This window comes from Prinia subflava, chromosome 6 (genome assembly GCF_021018805.1).
Source record: "Prinia subflava isolate CZ2003 ecotype Zambia chromosome 6, Cam_Psub_1.2, whole genome shotgun sequence".
NCBI classification, from domain to species: domain Eukaryota; kingdom Metazoa; phylum Chordata; class Aves; order Passeriformes; family Cisticolidae; genus Prinia; species Prinia subflava.
In genome coordinates, this window is record NC_086252.1 from 11038945 (window position 1) to 11064528 (window position 25584).

Below are 25584 nucleotides of genomic sequence, written 5' to 3' on the forward strand. Positions count from 1 at the left end.
CAGTTAAAGCCTCTCACATGAATGTAAACCAGCAGAGAAGTCAGATACCACCAGTGCACTGAATTTGGTGAGATGGAAATGAATCCCTCGAGTCAAGGACTCGCAGAACAAGGTGTCTGACAGCCAGCTACTGCCTCCTGCTACCTTACAAACATGTTGTAATGTACACTACTACCAAAATCATTGATCCTTGGGTTTTAGGTGGTTTACTGATAGATAGCAAGACCTTTTTCTTTGTCGTACACACACAAAAGGCAAAAAGCAAACGAGAAAACAGAATGCTTTTCTTAGAAACTACCTCACCTAAGGTGCTGGGGACTTAACTTTCCTAGTTCTTTAATGGAATTACAGCACAGCCAATAAATATCTGGCTTTTTAAACATAATATGATCAATAAGCATAATTTTCACAACTGATTTTACAAATGCAATTTACAATAAAACTGCTTAACTTCTGAAAATTTAACAAGCCATGTCCACCAGGATACTGCATATGAAGCAATAATAACAAGCAATTAAATACTATTTTTTCCATAAAAATAAACTGATACTACTACAACCATCAGCCAGGCTCCAGCAACATTATTTCATGACAAAGATCCACACATTAACTACAGTTGGTACATTTTTCTTATTTATTCAAAAGCTAGTAGATGACAAAAAGGGTTAAAATGTTTTATACCACCTACTCATTACATGAACAAATACTTAATCCAAAGGGACTTATTTTACAAGCCCCTCTGTCCAAAAACCACACACAAATTAGTTTTTATACACAAATGTTTATTTCTCAAATAAACTTCTCGTTTAAACACAAGGAATGAAATCTAAATCTTCATAAAGATGGATCCAAAACAAAATCCCTCCAGCACATTGTAATCACTGTTTTGTTGGTCACTACTGGCTTTAACTGTTTAACATCAAAAAACAAGGACATATTTAAAAAATCATGCTACTGGATAACTAGCTCTGCCTCTGACCAGCTCTACACTGATCTCCAAAATTTTAAAATTTTACATCATGAAATCCAAAGCATTTAACTGAACAACAGCTGTGCATTAAACACAAACAACTGAATAAGAAGATTATAAGATGTAATCAAGTTCATAACGAATATAGGTGTTCTTGTCATCATTATAGATTCTTGGATAATGTGCTATCAGAGCATCCTGTGATCCGATGTAGATTGAATTATAGATCTTCCAATAAACATCTCTGACTTTTCTGGCAGGGTGAAACAAACCCTAGAAAACAGAACAGAACAGAATGTAACAAAAGCTTTAAGTTCCAATGTTCTTTTACTGAAATTAATCAAGCATTGCAAAATATGTATTTAATAAATGGGCAGGACATACAAGCTGTAGGAAAAAACAGTTCTATATAATAACAATATAAAAACAGCGTTTGGAAGAATATACACTGCAAGAGACTTTCACCTGCCTACTCATGTCGGTTATCTTCATGCTGAGGTCCCCACACTGCAAAAGTGTGAAACTTCCTGATTGGAAATCATTATTAAAATGCTGTCACACCTTCTCTACCCTGACCTGCATTACTTTAATCCTTGCTCCCCACCTGTTAGGTGAGTTTTAATTCCACAGCCAACACAGCCACTGTCATGTGCAATTACATGGAAAAGGAGCCTTCAGGTTTTACCACCCCATCTACATTTACAGAAGCTGAACTGCCTAGTCTGATCTAGCAGTATCAAGTCTAATCAAAGCACTGTTTTATAGTGCTGCACTCTTCTAAAGTTTCACTGTTTTTCTTGGCTAATGACAAATCATGACTACTAATCCTCTCATTTATTTATCTCACTGATTATTTGTCATAAGCCTGCCCACAGCTAATTTACTCCTCAGTCATTAGTTCGCATTGTCAAAATCTGTGAGATGCTTCCAATTTAGAAATCAAAGTGCTAGGCTATTTTAGTCAACTGATAGTCTAAGTTACCTGCTCTTTCTACACAAGTTGTGTGATGTAAGCAGCCTTCTCTTTACCAAACCCTCTATTTATTGCCTCTTTCCACTATTCATGTCCTCAGCACAGAATATCCCATTTAAATAACACTTTGAAGACAAAAAGCCAGTTTTTCCTTTGCTGGAAATCATTTTCAGTTGACTTTTCTGTCTCCTGAAAGAAGCCCTGCCTGAGATCTGCCCCTGCTGCCACAGCACACACAAGGCCATACCTGCAAACAATACTGCAACATCCTGCAGGGCCCAATAGCCACTCTGAGGCCCTCCAGAGCGCCCATGACTGCCTGGATGACGTGAGGAGAGGTTTCAAACACATTTGGCCACACGTAGTTTAACAAGTGATTAAGGGAATCTTCACAGCCAAACCCATAAACACCAAGGGACATGTGCTGCACCACAGCACTGGCTGTTTGTCTGTGCACAAGATCTCTGCAAAGAGAACAATGGGTATTAATAAATGACACTTAGAAGCAACATGATCGGACAAGCATAGCGTTTCTTTTCAGTAACACTTTTCCTGAAAGTACTAATAACACTTTTAAGCCATACTTACTGACAGCAAGAGGCAGAGTATCAAAAATCAGTGAAGTGAAAAAAGATGGGAGTTTTCTGACAAATTACTGCATACCAATTCCACAGAAGTCATTATCAAAAGCAGTTTTAATGGAAGAAGCCTTGACTCACTGAAGATGCTTTCATAATTTTAGTCTTCAGAATTATTAGTAAAATTGGAGTATATATAATCCAAATTGTTTGTAAATAATGGCTTCCAAATTATGCTGGTCACTTAAAGCCTTTGGCAAACAAGGACAATATGCATATTTGCTATCATTAATGATCAGGTATATACTTAAAAATACAACTATGGACAACTGTACCACAGAAGTGCACTCACCTGTCCATTAAAGCATCTTCAAGCAACGGTGTAACAGCATAAATGTAATCTTTTCCCATCTCTCCGATGTATTCAAACAGGAAGGAAAGAGATTTTAACACACCATTCTGGACATTCAGTTCTGGAACCCTGTATTCATTCATGAGTGCAGGCAGCACTGTGAAAGGTGAGCATGTTTCAGCCACAATAGCAATTGCTACTGTGGTACATACTCGGTTCTGCCTTTCCTGTACTTTCAAGTTGTTTAGCAGTGTGGCCAGTACATCATGAGGTCTGCAAGAGACAACATGGGCATCCATTTCAATAGATTCAGTGAGGATTTGGATAAAAACACTTAAGCCTCAAACAAGTGGCAGAGAAACATGGTTTAGCCCTCACAAAAAGTTTAGAGAGCTCAGAAACAAACTGAACACTAAACATGAAACATTAAACTCTAGAACAGCTGAAGGATTTATTTTCATAGACAACATTTTTTCCTTTATCTAGACTTAGCTCTTTCCCTGCCCTCTGCTCTTCCTCTTGTGAACTCCGGGGGGTATCAGAGACTCCCCACTATTACTCTGATCCCAGAGGAAATTACAGTCTTGTATAAAACCATAAGCCATGACAGAGATAGGTTACGTCCTGCATGGAGAACAGTTACAGCACTCCTGGCTGCTTGCTCTATCTGCATTCAGTCAGTCATCAGTCACTTGTAGAACATGCAAGAGGTGGCAGCTGTGCTTCGTTCTACAATGTGCTGACTTGTAATATGACCTTAGTGGAAACAAACCTTTAAAAATCAAAAACTACTGATTTGGTGGGGGAGAGGGGAAAAAAAAAGAGAATATTAAGTAATTTAAAGGAGAGTTTATGAAATAATACAAAAAGGGTCTGAATGCAAATCACAGTATCAAAAATTCATGAGACAACAGCTCTTACTCCCAAGTAAGATTCTAACCTTATTAGCCCACAAATTTTATTCAGAAGTGCAACATCCCATGTCAATGAAGAATACATAACTGTATTCTTCAAAATGAGTAAAACCATGTCTGCACATATAAAATGTAGAGAAGCTCAACTATTTCCCACCATAAAACTAACAATCATCACTATGTTTGGTAAGTGTGTGCAGAAGTGGATAAGCATTAAACCAACTTACCCAATAGCTTTTGCAATATAACCAAATGTGTTCACTGTGGCTCTTCTGATAGCTTTTTTGTGAGCTTTTAATAATTCAAGCAGTTCAAAGCAGATCCTCATCCATTCTCTTGCAGAAACATACTCTGCACCTCTGAAAAAGAATAAAATGAGTTGCCTCTTCAGTCATGAAACAAGTTTTTAAATAAAGCCACAAACTGTAGCATCTGTTCATTTTCTATCCACAGTTAGCAGCTTAAGCATTTCCTTTATTAGGTAATTCAACAGTGTATCTGCTAAATATCTCAAGTTTCAGGCACAACTTCAGAAATATCATGAGATATGACAATAAGTACCCAGATGCCAAACTTGAGCTTTTGCTACAGTAATTGCCCACAAAGAAGGTTAGACATTTTATCATTACTCAGTTTACCTGTCTGCAATACGCCCAACAAGATCAATACAATTTTCCTGTACTTTCTCATGTCTGTTCTTCAAGATAGGTGTCAGCCGTGGCAGCAGGTCTTTGATTGGAGGTGTCATCTTGTGCATACCTATTGAATTTAAAGAGGCACATTTAGGTTTATAGTGTTTCTTATTTTACTCTTGAACAGCCAAGTAATCAATACAAAAACATACCTATAACATTCACAATAGCCTTAAGTGCTCCAAGTATGCTGCCCAATACTTCTGGATATTCTTCACCCAGGTACTCATACAAAACAACACCCAAGTGTCCCATCAGTTTTTCCTACAACCAAGTAAAAAGAGTTAGAAAGTAATTTTCCCCTCCCCTCTCATTACTGTGACCTGCTAGAGTGAATCTGGAAGAGAAGTCCATACCTCTTGACAAGTTTTCATGACAACTGCAGTACGAGAGATCAGGTCAGCCGCCTGCTGCCTGACTTTGGCTGATTTGTTGTTCAAACGCCACAGAACTGTACCACAGATCTGTGGCAAGTAGGGTTTCACTCTTTTGCCTAGAGCATTAACCACTGTGCCAAAACCATTCAGCATCACAGAATCCTGAGGGTAAAAACAATAAAGGAAAATCAGACAAACAGCAACACTGCATTTTATCTAAATCTGTCATAATCTAAAATTGCTTTAAAATGCTAACACTCCAGAGATTGCTTCCGGATTTCATTGATTAGAGAATGAACATGTAAAAAGGGATTCTAAAACTAACTCAGAAGCACACATTTCTGTAAAACCAACAGTGAGATGGCTTACAATAACAGTAACCGAATACTCCAACACTTGGCTGTACCTCTGTTGTCTGTTCCTGAAAGGCGTACAGAATACCATCAATGAGCTGCTCTTCCAGTTTATGATCAATGTCTGCTGCCCCCAGATTTCCCATTATCTTCTCAATTGTTTCCATGACCATTTTTCTGTACTGTTCAGCCTCATCTTTCAGATCATCCACAATTCTGGAAATAATTTCTGCTGCTCCAACTTTATTTGCGAGCTCCACAGTTGTATCAACCAACTGAAATACAGAAATGTTAAATAAGTAAGCATTACAATTATGCTTAATAGTTAAAATCTACTTTCTACATCTTGAAAATAATTTCCCTAGTCTGAAGAAACATGTTAAGCCCATTATAAAAAACTAATTTTACCTTTAGAAATCATCCAGTGTTTTTAAGAACATAAGTGGGGTGAACCACTCCACCTTGCAACTGATGAAGACATTCACAGATGTAAAATGCTGTGACAACCCTCTAAGAACCTGAAAATCCTCTTAGGTACACAACTTCTAAATAGCTAGTACAAACAAAAATCAAGTTTCAAAGTAAGTACCTAGCTTGAATGAACATTCTCATTTTCTTCTACTGTACATCATTTCCCAGCTAAAAAAAACACCAAAAATACCTGTCTGTAATTTCTTCTGTCCAGTGCCATTCTGTGCTGCCAGAAATGTTTGAAGAAGGGTGGCAAGATTTCTGTTTTAATGTAGTTTGCTTCAACACCATCTGTACCACAACACTGCTTTACCACCTGACAGGAAATAAAAAGCCAGTGATTTTAATCTGGTGTAGGGTGTGGTGTGGGTGAGATTTGGGGTGGGTTATTTTTGCTTTTGTTTGGTTTGGACTTTTGGTTTTTTGCATACATATTCAATATCAATGCTGAACTATCATTCTGACGTACCTTCAACACAATTTTTTTCATCTCTTCATCAGGAGACTGGAACTCTCTGATAAGAATCAGCATGACTTCTCTGGTGTAGTAGTTTGCATATTCGGCATCCATGAGTGGAATCAGGTAACCAATCGCCTTCAAAAACGCAGCCAAACCCTATCCAAATGCAAAATACGTGTCTAATAACTTACAGCAGGTACACATCCACTGCAGTTCAAACTAAGGAAAGTATTTTAGATTTACCTTTCCTCTGTGTTGACGTATACCCTTCCACAGGGGCTTCAGGACAGAATCAAATGACTCAATACCGTAGGGAGTGGCTGCCTCAGCCAGAGCAGCAATGGCCAAGGCGCTGATGGTGCGAACTTTCTGCTGCTCATCCACCAGCCCTGCAAGACAGCAGGGTTTAGTATCACTTCTTGTGCTCGTGTCTTAAGTCCAAAGTAGCAAAAATAGAGGAGCAGTGTAAAAGGGATTAACTTATTTTCAGGAATACTGAACCATTATTTGTTTTTATTCACCTTTCAGAGTCAGCTGAAATGTTTCTTGGTGTCACAGCAACAACAAAACCAGGACCCTACTGTCACTGTGCCTTACTGAGGTATGAAAAATTTTCCAGATATAAACTGGTAAAAAAACTCTGTCTGGGAAAGCAGAACTTACCATGCTCAATAATTTCAACCAAGCTTCTGAGGTGAGGCAGGATAGCACAACCCATCAGAATAGCAATCTGCTGTACAATCTTGATGCCAGTGTGCCTGGCCTGCCAGGATTTTTTGCTTTTACAGACAGCTTTCAGGAAGGGTAACAGAGAAGGAATGCCCAGAGCAGACGCAACAACGGCAAACGCTCGAGCTGTTGTATTTCTGACGTATTCATCCATGTTATCAATATCAGGTCGCATTGTGGAGATCATTGTTGCCAAACCCGCAGCCTGTGGGACAAAACACAGAACACACCGAGAGGATTGATGAACAGCACAGTTAATTGTTCTGCCATGCCTATAAACATGCAGGTATATGTAAGCTAACTCATGTTTTAATAAAGGATGGAGTTTTACCTTAGCCAAGTTTGAAATAATCTCTCTGCCTTCCACTCTAGCATAGTAGTCTTCATCAATCAGCAGTGGTTCAATGACGACAAGGATCTGAAAAAGACAAACCAATTAATATTTTCTTTTATTAAGACTTTCTATAGTATTTCTAGCCTTATTAGAGTCCATCAAACAGATATGATTCCATTAATTCAAGCTTAAAGCCTTACACTGATCAGAAAAAAAAAATTAAATCTATCACATTGTCTTTTATGGCTCTAAAGTCTCTTTAAGGATGTGGTCTGGAGATATTACCTAGATCAGGTAAGGTCCTTCTCACCTCCAAATACGCATATATCATATTTACATCATGCCTCAATACTCCAATCACACTATAAAAACTTTAAAGTTTTGTTTAAGAAATATGAAAGCCAAATATGTTTAAAAAAATGTTATCATCCTCTTCTGATATGCACATAAAATGCAGAAAGAGCCAATCAGAGATGAAATAGCAAACTGCAACGGACCTTGTGTACGTATGGTCGGACCAAGTCATCCAGTTTGTAAAGAATTCTGTCAATGACTTTGACGAGCAAGTGACGCTCCTGATCTTCCAGTGTTGGTGACATCAGCAGAGGCAGAATCTGATTGAACAGCGGCCCTGCCCCGAATTCCCGAGCTTTGTCAGTGATTTGCCGCAACGCAGCCTGAACAAAACCAGAGAAGCTGCCGTTAAACTAAGGAAACAACACTGAACAAGCATAAAATAGGTATTAACCAAGTTAAAATGTAACTGACTACATCCACAGGCTTCCAAATACTTGCCCCAACCACCACAAAACTATTTCAAGCAATTTCATGCTGATCTGTTAAATCACAAATGTGTGATGACAAACATTGTGTTGTTAGTGCCCAGGAGATCAGTTTACAAGAGAAGTCTAACTCCTGAGCTAATACTGGCTCCATTTGGAAAATAGCTTCACAGCCCTTGCTTGCATCCAGGCACCTTGGTGCTTGGACAGTTTAAAGTATTTGCAGAGGAGTGCTATTATGCTGCCTAAATGCTTAAGGTCAAAATTTAAATAAGAGCTACACTAAGTAACTAACTTAAGTGTAAGAAGCAAAATCCAGGAAGTTAAAAAGCAAAACACTGTAAATCCGGTTTCTCATAATTGTAAAAAAAGTAATTATACAAGCCCTACACCATTTAGTGACTGATATTACTGTCAGAAGAGCAGCAGTGCTCAATTATACTGAATAACAAAAAGCTACACAGATATACAAGAGGAAGAAAAAAAGCACTAAATATAGTGTGCTGTTTGGCTGGAATTGAGTTGATTTTCTTTACAGACCCTAGTATGGGGCTGTGCTCTGGATTTGTGCTGGAAACAGTGCTGATAACACAGGGATGTTTAGTTACTGCAAAGCAGGGCTTACACAGAGTCAGGGCCTTTTGTGCCTTTCACCCCACCCCACCACTGAGAAGGCTGATTGGCACAAGAAACTGGGATGGGACACAGCCAGGACAGCTGGCCCAAACTGCCCAAAGGGATGCTCTACATCATATGGCCCCATTCTCAGCATACAAGCCAGGAGGAAAGCTGGCCAAGGGTCACTGCTAGGGGACTGCCTGGGCATCATTTGGTTGGTGATGAACAACTGTCTTCTATCTGCATCACTTGTTTTCTTGAGGTTTATTTATATATATTTTGCTGTTATTTTCCTTTACTATTATTAACAAAATCTTCTTATCTCAGTGCACAAGTTTTCTCACTTTTACTCTTCTGATTCTCTCCTTCATCCTACTATGGGAAGTGGGGGGAGAAGCAAGCGGTTGTGCGGGGCTTAGTTACCAGTGGGGTTTAAGCCACAGTAGACAGCAAGGCTTAGGAGATTTATCTTCAAGAGAATCCCACAGACAACTGAGGTTAACCTGAAAACAAACACCAGTTTTTGAAAAATGAGATTACATAAATGTATCTGACAATTCGTCTTACCTTTCGCATGGGAGGTGTGCCGTTCTTTATTTTCAGAAGTAATTTCATTATTTTTCTCTCCTTCTGTTCCTCAGGACTCAGCGTCGATTCATCAACATCAACCTAGAATAATTCCAGACAAATAAATGGGCATTGCTACACAATCAAAAGAAAACAGGGAAGTTCCATCAGCGTGAGTGAAAGGTCCTTTACCAGCAGCTTGTCGAAGTACTGGATATCATCTGGTTTCAGGAAGGGCAGGTTGCCCGATGGCTGGTCGTTCACACTCTTCATGGTGCGGTCCTCTGTCTGCATGTGGAATCCCGTCATACCCCCCAGCGGCGTCGGAGTCGCCGTCAGCTTCCGGGCAGGAGTACGGATGGGCACGTAACCAGCTGGGGGCGGGAGAACCTAAAGAAGGAAGAAAAAAACTCGTTTTAATTGCAACAGATATAAAAAGAAGAAGCCATCAAATACAAAACATTGCTTGAAGTTGTAGCTTTCACTTAATTTGTCTGGGGATTTGTGTGTTATTGCATACAACAGATCCCATGTTCCCAGCAATACAAACTAACCCTGACAGCTTGTATTTGCACTTATCCTGTACTGACAACATTTCAGAAGAAAGCTCACTCCCACTGCTGAGAGCCTGGATAATAAATTGTGAAGTCTCCTAGGATTAAAGAAGCACTTCAATAAATGAATCAACATACTACACTTGCTGTCTCAGTATGTGTGACCCTCTTGCATGTTTGTGGACCTACCATTTCTATCAGTCCACACAGAGTACATTTCTGCCCTTGACAGGCATTTCCAGCACTGAGAAGCACAGCAGTGATTTGCCTGTGGGATCACCTTCAGACCCCCCCTTCCTAAGGAATTTACAATAAGTCGGTAACCAAGTCAAACAAATGTGCACAATCAATAATCAATACTTAATGTGAAACATTCTACTTCTGGGGAAAAGAAAAATCAGTAATTCCTGGCAGGAAAGAAACTTCATCACGGTCTGCTGTATTTTATCCAGATGAATTACCTTATATCCTTCAGGAAACATAGCATCCAATTCCTCATCAGAAAGCGGTCTGTTTCTCTCATCAATTTCCCTCTCCCAGCGCCAAGCCTGAAGCTGTTCAGGAGTCATGCTCATGATGTGACCTATATTCAAAAGTTTTTAAAAAAGTATTTTTAAAAATCCTTTTGTATACAGAAGCAGATGACTTGTTTACTTAACTTTTAAATGCTCTCTTGAGTCAAAGTTTCCATAGCATCTGAACTTGGTAGCCAAATAAGATATTAAACTTTCACACAGCCTTTTATCAATTTTTTTTACCAACTAAACTGAACAGCAACAGACATGTAATCTTAATCTCCATTTCTCTCCAGAAATGAGTTGCTGTGGACACTGCCACAAAAACTATAAACTAAGCATACCCTGACTGCTTTCCTACAGGCAGGAGAGCACGCTGGGCAGAAGTCTGTTTCAAAAGACAACACAAAAGCAAATGCTTCATTCCCACAATACAAAGTGAAGCCTTAGGCAAGGGACTGAGCTCACCTGGTGTAGGGGTTGCCATGTTCATAGCTGGTGTACCGATGGGTGTCTTGCCAGGTGTCAGAACAGGAGTGCTGCCGCCCATCTGGCTGGCAGGTGTTTCATCCCAGCGTGATTTCCTTTTGCTGGCTCCTGGGGTTGGTGTCTCACCAATGGAGTCCCCACCTCTATCTGTACGAGGTGTCTCAGCCCAGCCACTGCCATGGCCCGGGGTATCTAAGGAAAAAAGAAACCCAACTTTCTCAGAAAGCTGAACAGTACATACTCCAACTATACTATCAATATTCAAATCCATGTTCAGAAAAAAGTGTCATCTTCTTGCTGAACCTTAGCATTAAAAATATAAGATTCTAAAAAAAGAAAAGAACTAATCAGATATTCTAGGAATTAGGTAACAAGCGTTTCACTGTTTTCTGACACAAGAGTGAAATTTAAATTAGGCAGGTGAGATGCTTCTCAAATTTGTTTTAACAACAACCTCTTAAAACCCCCCAAACAAATAAAAAACAACACACACAAACATATTATGAAAAGTAATTCAATGTGTGCTTCTTTACTGTGTTCTTTATACATTAATATCCCAATCTGCAGCAGTCATTAGGTAAGACAAAACTGTGGTTCCATATTTGAGCCAAGATACTTTCATGGATGCCACTCAAGCACAGGCAGAACCCAATGCTGAGAACTCAGACAAGAACAACTCCTCACATCAGCCACTAGATGTCAGAACATAATTACTTCTTGCCCGGCTTCTGAACTCACTGTTTAAGTAAGGTGGAAAAACCCAGTACAATGAACCATTCAAAACCTGTTATGCACCTCCCAGCTTGCCATAAATACCTCTTTCTGTTTTGGGGGTTTCATCCCATCGATTTTTCCGTGCACTGGAAGTGGCACCTCCATGGCCTGGCGTTGCGTGACCAGGCGTGTCCCGGCCGGGTGTCGCAGCTCCTGCTGGTGTGTGACTGGGAGTTGGATCCCAGATCTTGGAGCCTGGGGTGGCACCTGGAGTTTCACTACCCTTTGCACGGCCTGGAGTTTCATCCCATCGCAGAGATGGGGTGTGTCCAGGAGTCTACAAGACAAAACCAAAAGTATTAGTATCTCATCCTATACAATAAAAGATTGCAAGCTGTTCTAAGTACAGTAACTTCTGACACTCAGGAGGATTAGCACAGATCGTGTCTTCTGCAGACAGCTGATAAGCACTACGTCATTACCTCTGCTTGATCCCAACTGGACAATTTTTTAGGAGTAGCACCAGGAGTCTGATCAGCTGTCTGATCCCAACGCCGTTTGCGTTTTGAAGGTGGCTGAGAAGCGGCTCCATTGACGACTTTAAGCTCTCCAGCTTTAGCTTTTTCAGCTAGTTGTTGCCTAATTTCCCTCTGTTCAAGAGCACAAAAAGGAAAACATAAGGACTCTTCAAATTATACCTTTAGAAGAGTTTTTCAGTATCTTTTTATGCTTTTTTTGAGGTTTTGCTCAAATAACCTGCAATTAGCTACTGCTTTCATTTCAAGGCCACTCTTTGTTTCAAAATCTCATATATTGACAGAGCAGCTGTGTTTGAGGGGCTGTTTTTAAATTAATTTTTCAATAAAAGCCATTCTTACAGCAAATGCAAATGCACAGAGAACTTTGAAAGCTATCAGTTTCTGTCACTGATAGGTATATATGCCTTAAGACCATTACCCACCTGTTCCAAGTAAGTACCACTTCAGTAAACTAAAGGTGGGTGACTTAGAAAACATGTTCACGGGAACTACATCCCATGACATAAAAACCCCCTGAAATTCTTATTTTAAATCCTAAGATGATACTGCTATAACAGCACACTGAGACCGTTTTCACTTATCAATGGATCCATAAGCACCAATCCTGTCAAAATTATGAACTAATTCCTCACTCAAGACAAATCAATGTTAGAAGTCACTGGAACTACAAGGTCTTGCTCCAATTAGCAAGGTGGTACTGTACGTATCACTCAAGAAATTTGTTCATATTACCATTATCTTTTAAACTATTAAAATAAATTTTAAAGCATGTTTTTGGTTTTTCTCTTTTTTTTTATATATTTAAAACCAAATGCCGATCTTATACTCAGTCTTAGTACTGCAACATCTGCTGTAGGTACCTCATCAATAGCCTTTTAAAACCTCCCTGGCTTTTCTATACATAAAGCTCACAAAAACAAACATTTCTCACACTGAGTAATTCTCAATTGCTGTTAGATTTTTTCCTCTCCTCCTCTGAAAACAATCAACAAGAAAAGGTCCAAATTCTACAAAAAAATCCAGATTAAAATATATTGAGACTATTTTCCCCTGCATTGCTTAAGTATTAGATAGAACAAATGTTTTTTAAAGCTTTCATCTTTAAATTCTACTGACTTTCAACATATGAAGAACATGATTTTCCAAAGAACAGGGCTTTTAATTCAAGACAAAGTCAGGAGAATTTATGTTCCCACTTTTTAAACGTGCTTTCAAAGGCTGTAACATGAAAATCAATCCAAATGGAAAACCCTGCCCTCCACACACCTCTTCCTTTGTTAAATGCTGTTCACGCATAACATCCATGTATGTTCTGGCATTCATTTTAGGGTCTGGAGTTTTCCCTCCTGCAGAAGAGAACAGCAACAGGAATGGAGCACAATGAGTACAGGATAAGCAGAAACTATGGACTTCTACTGTCCTGCTCTAGTATTATATTATTCCATGATCATTTAATTTTACTTTTTGATCGAAAATTTTTAAAATTACATGTATCTTACGTTTATTCAGTTTGCTGATCAATTTAACCTGTTTGAACACAAACATAACTACTGCAGTTTCAAACAAATATTTTAAAGCCGATAAAAATGATAAAATGACAACACAGTTAAGAGTCTTCAGAAGTGATGGGTTCCTGGGTTGCTAATCCGGAATACGTACACTTTCGTGCCTTTGTCTCCATCAGCAGTTCTGACTTCAAGCAGCAGAATAGAAGCCTAGAAAATTATCTCTTTACCATTAGTAACACTTTGGAAAGATATTTATAATCAAAACATTACCTTGTGTAAGCTGTTAAATCCTACTTGTTATCTGACTATAAATAACTATTGCATACCTAAGTAATGTTTAAATTGTTTTATCATAAAGACCCATTTATAAGTTTGACAAATCTGGACATGTCTCACAGACCTTCTAGTGTCATATTGTAACAGGGCTTCATTAAAAATAAAAATAAAACAAAATAAAAAACCCCAAAATACTCTTTGATAAGACTTTCCCCCTCTTCTCTTCTCAAGGGACACTTGTGATTGGGAGCTGAATGCAATACAGTACATACACCACCACAACAATACTCACAGGTAATGGGTTTTGTACACCATATGTTGTTTTATGCTCTGTATTTTGCATTAATTGAGTTTTTAAATACTTTAAAAGAAGCCCAACTTTATAGAAATGAGACTTGTCAAGAAAAACACTTTTCTTTAAGAAAAATGTGCAGATTTGCTATACAAGTGGTATAGCTATTATACTTCAGGGAAAAAAATAAACTTCTTAAACATTTCTATGCTGAAGATCACTGCCCAATTGGCTGTGTCTTTCTGACACTAGCTTTGATAGGACTTTCCTTTGGAATACTTTTTCACCATAATCTACACAGGATGTGTTGAACTGCACCCTTAAGAATGCAGACAGGACTGGCATATAGCAGTACTGCTGTAGGAAAGAAATTAAGGACAGTTAGTATGGGCCTGTGAATTCTGACAATACATGTTTATATCAATTACAATTAAGCAAGTAAAATAATTAATATCCCTATTAATTCATGCAGGCTGAAATTCTCATTTGCAAAACCTGCAAAATAGCTACTAATTTTAAGCCAACAGGCACCTTATTGCCACACGTGAAACTCACTCACCTGAAGAAAATTTCAGACCCACTAACACCCCTTCTCCTGACTTGCATTCTAAAATTATCAGAACAGACTTGAACTACTGATAGTATCAAAGTCTTATATATGCTTTTGATTCTTTTAGCTATACCACCTAAAATTTACATAGGATGGTAAGAATTAGGTGCTCTACTAGCATTTCAAAAGCAGTAACCCTGTAATGCTATAACTTGGAATGAAAACTATCAAGGTACTGAATGAATCTGAGCACTCAATACACAAGTTGTTCAAAGCACAACGCACAACCCAAAACGAAATGAAAAGAGAAACCTTTAACCCTTTGTGTTTCTATGGCAATGGCTCATTGACAATTTTCTTGTCCTTCTACCTGGAAAGAAAACTCGTATTATAAAGATGAAGAATATGGCATCTAAATTTTCAACCAAATCTCTATGAAAAGGGGATGTTTAAAACAAAACTAAGTTTATAAGCATGCCAACAGAAATCAAAGGGCTAAAGACAATTAAAGACAAAAATTTCATGAAGGGTATAGAAAAGCCAAAATAAATTACCATCTGCAAAAGGATCAAGACGCTCAGGTGAAATTATCATCATCCGCCTGTGCTTTTTGTACTCATCTTCCCGATCCGCAATCTTTTGAGGACGGTGTTCTGCAAAAGGATCATACTAAAAACCAAGAAAGCCTGTTAGTCACAGATTTATGAATACTGATATGAAAAGTGTCTGGTACTGTATTCATTTTCAGTATTATTAAAAAGACTTACATTATTTTTTGCCTCAACTATGCAGGAAATGTCAAAACACTATACAAACTTAAACTTTACTTCCTAACTAGAATTTCAGTTTTTTAAACACAGAACTTCTTGTGAAATAATTTCTGATAAAAAATAGGTATTTTAAGAGTTTATTCACTTGTCACCAAAGCATTTCATGCTGTAGACTTCCCCTTCTTTTAACAGGGTGACTCGATGCTACTTCTTGTTCTTTTAAATTTCAAACAAAAATACCCCAGGAATATAAAACTTAGGTGATTACACTGTTCTTAAAAAATGAGAAGTATAAAGGATATTAAGTTTCCCCATTATTTTAAATTAATGAAGTATTTGATTTAAATTTTTAAAAATCTCAGTAGTTTAGTCTCTATATTCATGTTGGCTCTACACGCACAAGTGCCAATCTTTATCACCCTGCGGAATTCCAAACTAAAGCAGTAACAAGCTTACAGCAACTTTTAAAAAACACAGCTCTTTACATACATTTTATATTTCCAGAAAACAAAACCTGCTAATAACACTTCTTGTCCTCATTGCTTACAGGAGTATTTTACTCTGCCTTCAATGAAGACGTACCTGTTCAGTAGACTGTGGTATGTCATTAAGCAATGCCACTGGAGCATGGTATCCTGGCTTCTTCTGGCCAAGCAAACTTGTGGAAGGGTAGTCATCATCATCCTGTCAGTAAAGACATGGTGCATTTGTCATGCTGGTATTATATTTAGATAAACTAACATCAAATGAACATGCCGTGGTCATAGAAAAGATAAAAATGGACAAGTAGAAGAGGTAATTCAAAATTTTAGCAAGCTTTCTCCTACAGCTTTTCTTATTATTCCCAAATTGGTGAATCACATAAACCTGCTCATATCACTAAGAAGGCTCCAGTATTCTTCAGTATGCTACACTTAATCAAGTATGCTATCTACACTAATTAGACAAAACATCTGTATTTCATATTAGCACCACCATTACAGTTCTCTAGTTGGCATGTGAGAACCAATGCAGAGATAATCGAACTATTTTTCTTACAAGTCAGCTATACATATATGGAACAAGATTTAATAACCCTATTAAAAAGCTTCAGAAACAGTGAAAATTTCAGAAAGATTCATGTTAGTTTAGTTATACTTAGTCAGTCACAGTGGCAGTAACAAGCACTTGCTTCTGCTATTTTTTTGTATCAGTAGTCAGTTTCTATTCAATTATTTACAGTAACCCAAAGAAAAACTGCTCATAAAACTATGAAACTTTTTCAGTGAGCCCCAGAGTAAGAGAAATTTTTAATAAGGCATCCTTAGAACTCTGTGGATGACACAAGTACATCACTAAAAAAACACCTCATGTATCAACTAGTACTAAATGAAACAATCTTCCTCATTCTTAGAAATAGAATTCTCTCAGTGTAAGACAGTTGCCTATGTGCTTATGATAAGGCCTAGACATCTGACCGTTCCTGCAACTGAAAATATGGTCCAAAGTTTTAGAAATTAACATAAGGTAATCTTACAAGCAGGATACATAAAGAGAACACAACACAGTGAAAAAGCCAATTCTTTAAAACAGCACTGAAATTTGAACCAGAAATCTTACAACAGTCACTAAAGTTTGTTGGCCAAAGTTTTATTAATTTTTTAACTGCAATTTGTAATCCTGGCAGCGGTAACAGAACAAAGTTAATGTTAGCCTTGACTGGAATAATTAAGTACCAGGCCACAAATTTTTACTGCCTTCTTGGGCCTACAAGGCTCGCAAAGCAAAATTCATTAAATAGACTTAGAACTACAGCTCTGACAAGAAGAACTTGGAGGGAGCTGGTGGAGGGAAGGCTGGGCATGACCCAGCAATGTGAGATTTCAGCCCAGAAAGCCAAAGGTGCCCTGGGCTGCATCCAAAGCCCCATGGGCAGCAGGGCAAGGCAGGGGATTCTGCCCCTCTGCTCTGAGATCCCACCTGGAACACGGCATCAGCTCTGGGGACCCCAGCATAGGAAGAACAGGGACCTGGTGGAGTGACTCCAGAGGAGGCCACCAAGAGATTAGAGAAATGGAGCATCTCTCCTTTGAGGAAAGGCTGAGAGTGTTTGGTTTGCTCAGCCTGGAAAAGAGAAGGCTCCAGGGTGACCTAATTGCAGCCTTCCAGAACCTGAAGGGAGCCTACAAGAGAGCTGGAGAGGGACTTTTTACATGACCATGTAGTGACAGGACAAGGAGAAATGGCTTCTAACTGAAAGAGAGCAGGCTTAGATTGGATATTAAGAAAATAATTCTTTTCTGAGTGGCAAGGTATTGGCACAGGCTGCTCAGAGAAGCTGTGGATGCCCCATCCCTGGAAGCATTCAGAGCCAAGTTGGATGCTGCTTTGAGCAACCTGGTCTAGTGAAAGGTGTCCCTGCCCATGGCAAGAGGGTCAGAACAAAATCATCTTCAAGGCCCTTTCCAACCCAAACCATTTCACGATTACGTGCTCCCCACATACAGCACGCTTGGTCCACTACAGCTTTAATGAAAATTGGCTTCACTTCAAGCAACTGCGTCTAAAAATTACTCAAAATCGATTCTGAAATAATTACACCGCATGCCCGAAACAAACAAAATAAATAAAATCACTTACATCTTCCAATTCAGTTGCTGCAATAGAAGTGACATATCCAGCAAATCTGCTGTCACTGCCACCGTAAATTTCTTGATCATAATATCCTGTGGAATCAAGGCCTACTCCTTGTGCTTCATCAAGAGCAGGCTTTTTTCCTTGAATTTCTCGAATTTGTGCTTCAATATCTAGGGTAAAGACACACATACAAAACTCTTGTTACACATACATACAAAGTGTAGTACAGCAGAGTCTTTTGCCCAACCTGAAAGATTATAATTAAAGAAATAAACATATATGACACACAAAACTATAAAATCATAGTTCATAAGCTGGTATTCATAAACAGCTTTTCCTCACACTGTAATGATCCAGCACAGAGTACTTTAATTGCATGGCTTAAAGCAAACTATTTAACTCATGTTACCGTATCTCATTTTCCAACAGAAATAGCAGTGGAGGTCATTTACACCACAGCAGTATTTCTCAACACTACACTAACAAAACCCTTTCACAATAAATGTAATCCTCTCATTTAAAAAAGTCTTTCACAAGTTATCACCAGTTTTGCTAATTTAAACAACTCTGTTCAAAAGAATTGTTGCACAGGTTCTCAAAACTGAGATTTAACAAAACAATATTGTATTGTGTTTTCTAACATATTGCAAAACTATACTATCTTTGAAGAAGTAAATAAAAAGCCCAACTCTAATATGCCATTGCATAACAAGTTAACAAAAACCCCCAAAATTTAGTACCAGTTTCTTTTCACTTTGGCAGCTGAAATGTTATTTATGCATCATTATTCCTGGTGCAGCACCATCTTTGAAGACTACTATTCTTCTGGATGACAAAACATCCTTCAAACAGGACAAATGGAAGCTTTGTCATTCTTGTGCTGTATCAGGATCTGACTCTAATCAACCCTGGTGGCCATCTTCGACCTTAGAAATTTGGTACTTTCAGAAAGAACATTAACTTCTTAATCCAAGGAACAATATTAAACCATGCCTTCTTCCCATCTGTTATAAGGCAACACAAAAATAAATTGCAGTAATCCAACTATCTTCAGCAAATGTAACTGTGGATATATCAAGGCACAGCTGTGTAAAAATTATTGTTTTCATGTGAATTTTGAGTTTACATTATATGGAAAGACAATAATCCATACAGTGCAAATTACACTAGATCAAACTTTAATAGTCTTTACTTTAATAGTCAAGAAAACCCCCAAGAGTTGCATTTCATTGCTGCAGGAATACAAAGGATCATGGCTGAGAGGAAGAATTGGATTACGCAGAGACCCTTTCAACATCAGTAACTCTGGGATTCACCCTCTCCCACCTGAAGTGGTATTATCTGCTAGATTAACAGAAATTAATAAATTTAAAATAAAATTAAAAAAAAAAAAAAAAACAACACCAACAACACCACAACAACAACACCACACCACCCTACAGGAAATTTTGTTCACAAATAATCCTGAATCCTGAGTATTTAATAATTGTTTACTACTGTTGCTCACTTCTCTTTTCAGGATGAATAAATTTGACACATTTTTACCATCAAGCCATCTTGCAAAAGACACTATGCAATGTTATGCAACACCTGATAGAAACCTGAAAAATAAGAATACTTTTTTTTAAAGCTAAGATTATGACTAATACAAATTATTGGATCAGAATTGCTTGCTTTAAAAGTTTGAAACGTCAACAGTGCAAACTTCAAGCCTTAACGTCACAGTCCTTTTCTTATCACAGATTGCCACTAACCAAAAAAACAAAAACAAAAACAAAAAAACAACAACCACAAACCCACTGTAAGCCAAACTGTGCCTCCTGTACAAAGGCATGTTCTCTAGAGAGGCAACTCAATGGAGTTTTACCTGACAAATCTTTGCCATACAGCTATGAGTGAGACCAGTGTTCACTTAGTCAAAAAGAAACACTGACTTCACGTGAAGCACCAAAAACCTGGCAGCCAACCAGCAATTCCTGCACTGGTCTGTCTAATGAGGAAATCCAGCAGAAATGTGTTTCTAAACTCATCAAGAGTTCCACACACAGAATGTATACCCCAAAGGCTGATAAGGAGAATCTTGCTCCAGTCACTTCAGGGCTTCCACTGAACTTTTGCAGCTTTCTAGCGCAGAGCAGCTTGGACAGTTACCTCTGTGTTACAGAAACTCGTGATGCCTTAAGCTCATGAGAAGCTGAAAGCTCACAAAAGCCTTATACTGTTGGCCATGAGCACCTCCTTAATCCTGCCTGCAGGTACATCCTGCTGCCTCTAAAATCCTGCACAGCCCAGGGGATTCTTGTGAGCCCAGAACTTGGAACGCATTGTTCCCCTATGCGTTAGTTCCTGGAGAAGCAGCAGAAAGAAACTACTGCCAAATTAGGGAACTTTCTCTTGCCCACAGAGGTCTCTGATTGCCTTCAGAGGCACTTACAGTGTCCTCCTAAAGTATTCCACTTCTGTGGAATCATCCTATGGCATGGCTACAGAGCCAATGCAGCTCAAGTACCTTCTCCACAGATTTTTTTCGCAGATGCAGCTCCTGATCCTTTTGCAGCCTGGTGCACTGCAGCACTGGGGTGGAAGGGAACACCTGGAGCTCCATCTCTACCTCGGACAATGCTACCAGCACCAAGTGGGTGATGTGAGAGAAACCCCAGCGTTTCCCTTATTCCCAAAGAGCAGTTAGTGGAACAACAAACACCCTGCCTCTTTAGTGGCACACTAAGGCCTGACTGAACATCCCGAGCTGTAACCAACTTCAATATGAAAAAAACCTACAGATCTTCCCTACAGGACCATCACGCCCTACCATCACCTGTTCACTGAACCAACCTGACCACACAGCTCCAACACACAGCACACCAACAAGTCCCCCGAACTGCAGGATGAGCCACAGAGATTTGCTCCTGTGGCCTCCCACCTCTACTGTCACCAACAGAGTTAAGTAAAACAATTAGGGGATTGCAGTAAAAGTGTCAAAACAAAAATATTTTCCTATTGATAGTTCTTACCAACACTTAACATACCAAGGCCTTGTCCTCTAACATTTTTAAAACAGCTATAATTCATGAAGAGGGTAGAGGTCTCATTCATGATTGGCCTTCTTTAATTACAGGGATTACATCTGTTGCCAGTTTCTCGTTTTCCTACAGCAAAACCTGCTGGGTTATCTATACAGAAAACAAGGTGTATATAGGCTCAATGAACCTTACTGATGGCCACCCTATTTTTTCACTAATTCCATACAGCCTCCAGGTGCCAATTTAAACGAAGCACTGTAGAGAGAACATCCCATAAAAGCCCTTGAACAAGGGGGCCTATAGCCACAGGTAGCCTGTGCTTGGAAAGCATCACATATTTAGGTGGAAAATGCTATTTTGACATTCAAGATGTGCCCGTTAGCTTCCTTGAGCTAACTGGTACTTCCTTGAAAAAGCTCACACCATATTTAACAAAGCTCTTTAATAAAAAGCAAATTAAGAAAGAGTAATCACAAGCTTAAAGATAGATTGTGCAAACCAAACTACTTGTTTAATGGCTTAGTCAAGCAGGACAAAATGGAAACTTCACTCACAAAGAGAGAAACAGTAAAGGGAGTGGGATACAGGGGGGGAAAAAAGAGGAGGGGGACAATATTCCACTGGTCATCCCTTTTCCGTATTTTACTCTATTATTTATATATTTTGGTATTTTAACAGAAGTAACTTTAATGTGCAATTGATTTGAAACGTACCATAAATGCTGAATATTATTAAAGTCAACACACGTGAAACTGAAGTCTCTGAACATCTCGCTCACAGAGAGGTTTTCTCTAAGTATGTGCTCTGTTACCACACGTGTAGCTCTACTCTAAATCTTAAAAAAAGAGAGAAGACCCTGTGCCGGAGAGGTATTTTACAGAGTAAACAGGTTCTATGTTTTCATGTCTTATCATGTTTTTGCACATTTCATTTGCTCTTGCACAGCTTTATGTTTAGCAACTTTAGCACTCTTACATGTTGGATCCATTATGTTTGAAGATTTCTGTTCTTTTCTGAGCAAGAAAAAAATGTAAACTAAAAACGACCTTCAACGGCATTGAAAGCTCAGACATTTACTGAGGCTTTACAAGCTGCCACTTGAAACTTTATTTTTCAGCCCCTTTAACCATGTAGCTGACACAACCTCCAACTGTTCTGATGCCTCTTTCAAGCTATATCTTGAACACATCAATCAATAAGTATTTAACAAACAGTACAAATACATTAAAAATACTTTAAAACGATTTAGTAACAAACAACTCAATTAGAAAGATTAGTGAGGAACTGAAAAAAGATAGGACAGAACTTGGAAGCAAAACAATCAAGCTGCTCAGCTAATGCCTTCATGCTGGGAAAGACCCTTATGTGATCACACCCTGTTTAATATGTATTTTTTATTTAACTACCCTTCCACTTAAAACCTGCTCTGATACAACACTAATCAAAACACGTGCAACTAGAAGCAAGAGAAAACATGTCAATATTTTCACTGAAGTCAATGCATCACCATTTGTTCCAATAAATAAGCATCTTCAGCTTGGGGAAAAAAACCAACAACAAACATCAAAAATTCTACTATTTTATGACAAAAATCTCTTTAGGTAGTAGAAGAGGCAGAGCACTCTGATGGGTACTATCTCACACAACCCTCATGCATGTCTCACCACATAAACAAAGGATAAGATAATTTCTGTAATTATAGCAAAATCCCCTAGAACTCTAAAAAAAAGATTAAAAAAAAAACAAAACTAAAGGACAACAGTTGAAGCTTTTCTTCATCCCTAAAATCAGATTAGGTCTGTAGTGTTAAAGACTACATTAACCCCACGTCCATGGCAGATGATGGCTTCCAATTGAAAAGTTTTTTCAGTGCAAAACCGAAAAAAAATTAAAAAAAAAAAAATCTTGAAAGACGATGAATACCTGGGTGCCCTGCCTACCTCACAGTGCACAACCACTACCCAGAGGTAATTTTCGATTAGTGAATGACGCATATAAATTAAGGCAATATACAGCAGATCACCTATGGTATAAAGAAACACAAGTGAAAAACCCCAAGGCAAAAACACAGAAGCAGTGTAATTCTACAAATTATTCTTCGGTGCCTGAAAATGCGTAAGCTCAGGGCAAGCCGCAGCCAATGCCCACAAAGAGAGCTTTGATTCACTCTGAGAAGAGCTGAAGCAGCGGCGCGCACAGGCACACGGCACCTTCGACAAGACCACAGCGCCGGGGAAAGCCCTGAGCCGCCAAATCGCTCGGAGCCGCTTTCCTACGTCAACACCCGGCCGGCAGGAAGGCTGTGTAAAATGGCAGCTCGAACATTGCTCAGAGATCTCTCCCCTCCTTCGGGGCACTTTTCTCAGCAAGCACCGCGACGGCTCAGCATCAGCTCGGGCCGCGCCGCTTCCAGCGGGCAACACCCGCTCTCCCGCCCTCTCCGCCTCCTGTTTACCGAGGCCAAAGGGCTCGGGCAGGGGAATAAGCGTGCGCTGTTGGTATTTCTGATGCAAAACTCGCATCAGCACCGCGGGGTTTTCACCGCGCGCCGGCTCGATGGGCGGAAGGAGGCCAGGGGCAGGGAGTTCAGCGACCGAGCTCCTCCGCACAGGCCTGGCCGCCGCTCCGTCCCACGGCAGCAAAGCGAGAGCTCCCCCTCATGCCCGTCCCCCGCCCGGCCCGGGCACAGTGCTGACGAGCGCAGCCGCCATTACACACAGGCCCGGCCCGCCCGGCCCCCGCCCGACGAGCCGCGCCTGACGCTGCCCGGGGCCGGGGAGAAACACAAGCAGCGGACGATGTCCAAGCGCGGCCCCAGCGGGCGCGGACATGAGGCCTTCAGGGCTATTTTTACCTTCGTGGGTCTTGGCGATCTTCGCCATTTTGTGCAGCGCCAACGACGCCGAGGCGGAACTGGCGCGGCCTCGTCGCTTCCGCCACACGGGGACGCCAGAGCCGCCAGTGCGCAGGCGCGGCCGCCGTCCCGCGGGCGGGGGCAAGCCCCGCCCACCACCTGATGGACGGCGCGCTCAGCCAATAGCCATGCGGAGAGCGGAGGGGGCGCGAGCTGAGCCCAGCCCTCCGTGAGGGCACTTCCGGTGAGAGCGGAGGGGGAATGGAAGCACCAAATATGGGAGCGGTTCCTGAAAACTTCCGTCCCACAGCCACTGAGGGCCGGGCCCGCTGGAATTTGGGTGCCCAGCTCTGTTTGCCAAACTGCTTGACTCGCGTTTCATCTGGTCAGGGTGACTGGCCCAGTTACCAACAGGCGGATCGCTAGATATCAGAGTAAAGCAGATACATGTTTTATTGCTACCAGATGGGGGTTAACCGGATTCCTGCCCTTCAGGCAGGTCAAGTCTGTTCCATATTTTAGGACTCGAGAAAGATGGAAGGGCAGCTGTGTTCACAAAATTAGCAGATGACACCAAACTGGCCAAAACCACTGGCAGGTGGAAGAAGGAATTGGGAATCCTCTTACATTGATTCATACATGAAATAATCTAAGATCACCGGAGGTAAGCTTTAACAACAAAAAGCAGAAGCTACTACATATTGGAATTTTAAGTCACTATATTTAGTGAATTTAAAGTGGCAAAAATAGTCAGAAACTGATGACATGGGAAAAGCAGATGAAAGCTATACGACTATCTGTAGCAAATTGCTGCTGCAGTGGAATTGTCTTACTCCAGGCCATTAAAAATAGTTTTGCATACAAAACCTGGAAAGCAATCACTTCACTTAGCTCAGTCAAAGCCACTGATTGCATTCAACAGAGACTTGCACAAACTCGATATAGTGTAGGAGAGAGGAGGAACAATCAGATGTTTATGAACATGACCTAGGTGTGGATGTAAACGAATTGTTTAGCTGTTCTGCAGTAACTGACCTCACACCATTTCCACAGTTCATTTGAGAATTACTGACTTTTTTCCCCAGTTGATGTAATATACACACATTGCAGCATCACTGTCTATTGTATACCTAATAACTGAATAGGATTGATTCTGTCCTCATGCAAAGCCCTGGGGACCCTCCCTCACAGTCAAGTGTTGTGGACAAGCTATTTTTTTAATTGTCTCAACTTTTAGTAGTAGTAAAACACCAAGGCTAGCTATGCAACCTAAGTACAAAGTCCACGATTGCTTAATGATACAGCACATCAAAGATATTTCATAACACAGTGTAATATGTAAACTTCCACAGTTTATTTACTGTCATGCAATTTTATTGTACACCTGCTAAACCCCTAATCTCCTCAGAAGCCTTGACACCAAGTGAAGTCTACTTGAGATCTTTTCATCAGGTAAAATGCATAAACTATTTCCCAAAAGGGCAATAAGTGCATGATGGCAAAATTCATATTGACTCTTCACTAATCACGCCCCTTATGAAAGTTGGTAGTTCACATTATGGCTTTTTGAGGATTGCCTTAAAGAAAATAATGTGAAGCTCATGTTTTTGTGTTAATATGGGTATTTGATTGACCAACTGATCTAAAGCTCTGTCAATCTTTGCTTTGTGTTGATTGGTTTGCAGGAGTTTGCTGAACAGTTCTGCTTTTAGTA

The 25584-nt window shown here is 39.8% G+C and overlaps 1 protein-coding gene across 4 annotated transcripts; it reads right to left on the reverse strand.

The window, feature by feature from the left end:
- Positions 1–611: 611 nt before the first annotated feature.
- SF3B1 (splicing factor 3b subunit 1) lies at positions 612–24026 on the reverse strand. 4 transcript variants are annotated; one of them, XM_063400221.1, is made up of 25 exons: positions 23871–24025; positions 17997–18163; positions 15960–16061; positions 15162–15276; positions 13248–13327; positions 11925–12092; positions 11545–11779; positions 10708–10920; positions 10186–10307; positions 9363–9560; positions 9171–9272; positions 7701–7880; positions 7201–7287; positions 6804–7074; positions 6384–6529; positions 6150–6296; positions 5871–5996; positions 5263–5484; positions 4836–5018; positions 4632–4743; positions 4426–4546; positions 4015–4146; positions 2874–3146; positions 2191–2407; positions 612–1243 (listed from the first exon to the last, which is right to left on the reverse strand). In XM_063400221.1, exons 1-25 carry the CDS (start codon positions 23896–23898, stop codon positions 1085–1087), a joined length of 3906 nt encoding a protein of 1301 aa, XP_063256291.1. In that variant the 5' UTR covers positions 23899–24025; the 3' UTR covers positions 612–1084. The 4 variants fall into 4 exon arrangements, 2 of the variants coding, with proteins under 2 accessions (XP_063256291.1, XP_063256292.1); XM_063400222.1 differs by lacking the exons at positions 15162–15276; positions 15960–16061; positions 17997–18163; positions 23871–24025 and adding an exon at positions 13641–15096; XR_010080742.1 differs by lacking the exons at positions 612–1243; positions 2191–2407; positions 2874–3146; ... (14 more) ...; positions 10708–10920; positions 11545–11779 and adding an exon at positions 13641–13696 and having other exon boundaries at positions 12031–12092; positions 23871–24026.
- Between the last annotated feature and the right edge of the window lie 1558 nt (positions 24027–25584).

What these genes read in the sequence shown, in the direction of transcription:
- SF3B1 (XM_063400221.1), bottom strand. Translation starts at nt 23,898, where the DNA reads ATGGCGAAGATCGCCAAGACCCACGAAG. An exon ending in TACGTCAACACAGAGGAAAG is followed by an intron (nt 6,297 to 6,383) that starts GTAAATCTAAAA and finishes GCATTTGGATAG; the next exon opens with GGTTTGGCTGCGTTTTTGAA. An exon ending in ACAGAAGAAATTACAGACAG is followed by an intron (nt 5,485 to 5,870) that starts GTATTTTTGGTG and finishes TCTGTATTTCAG; the next exon opens with TTGGTTGATACAACTGTGGA.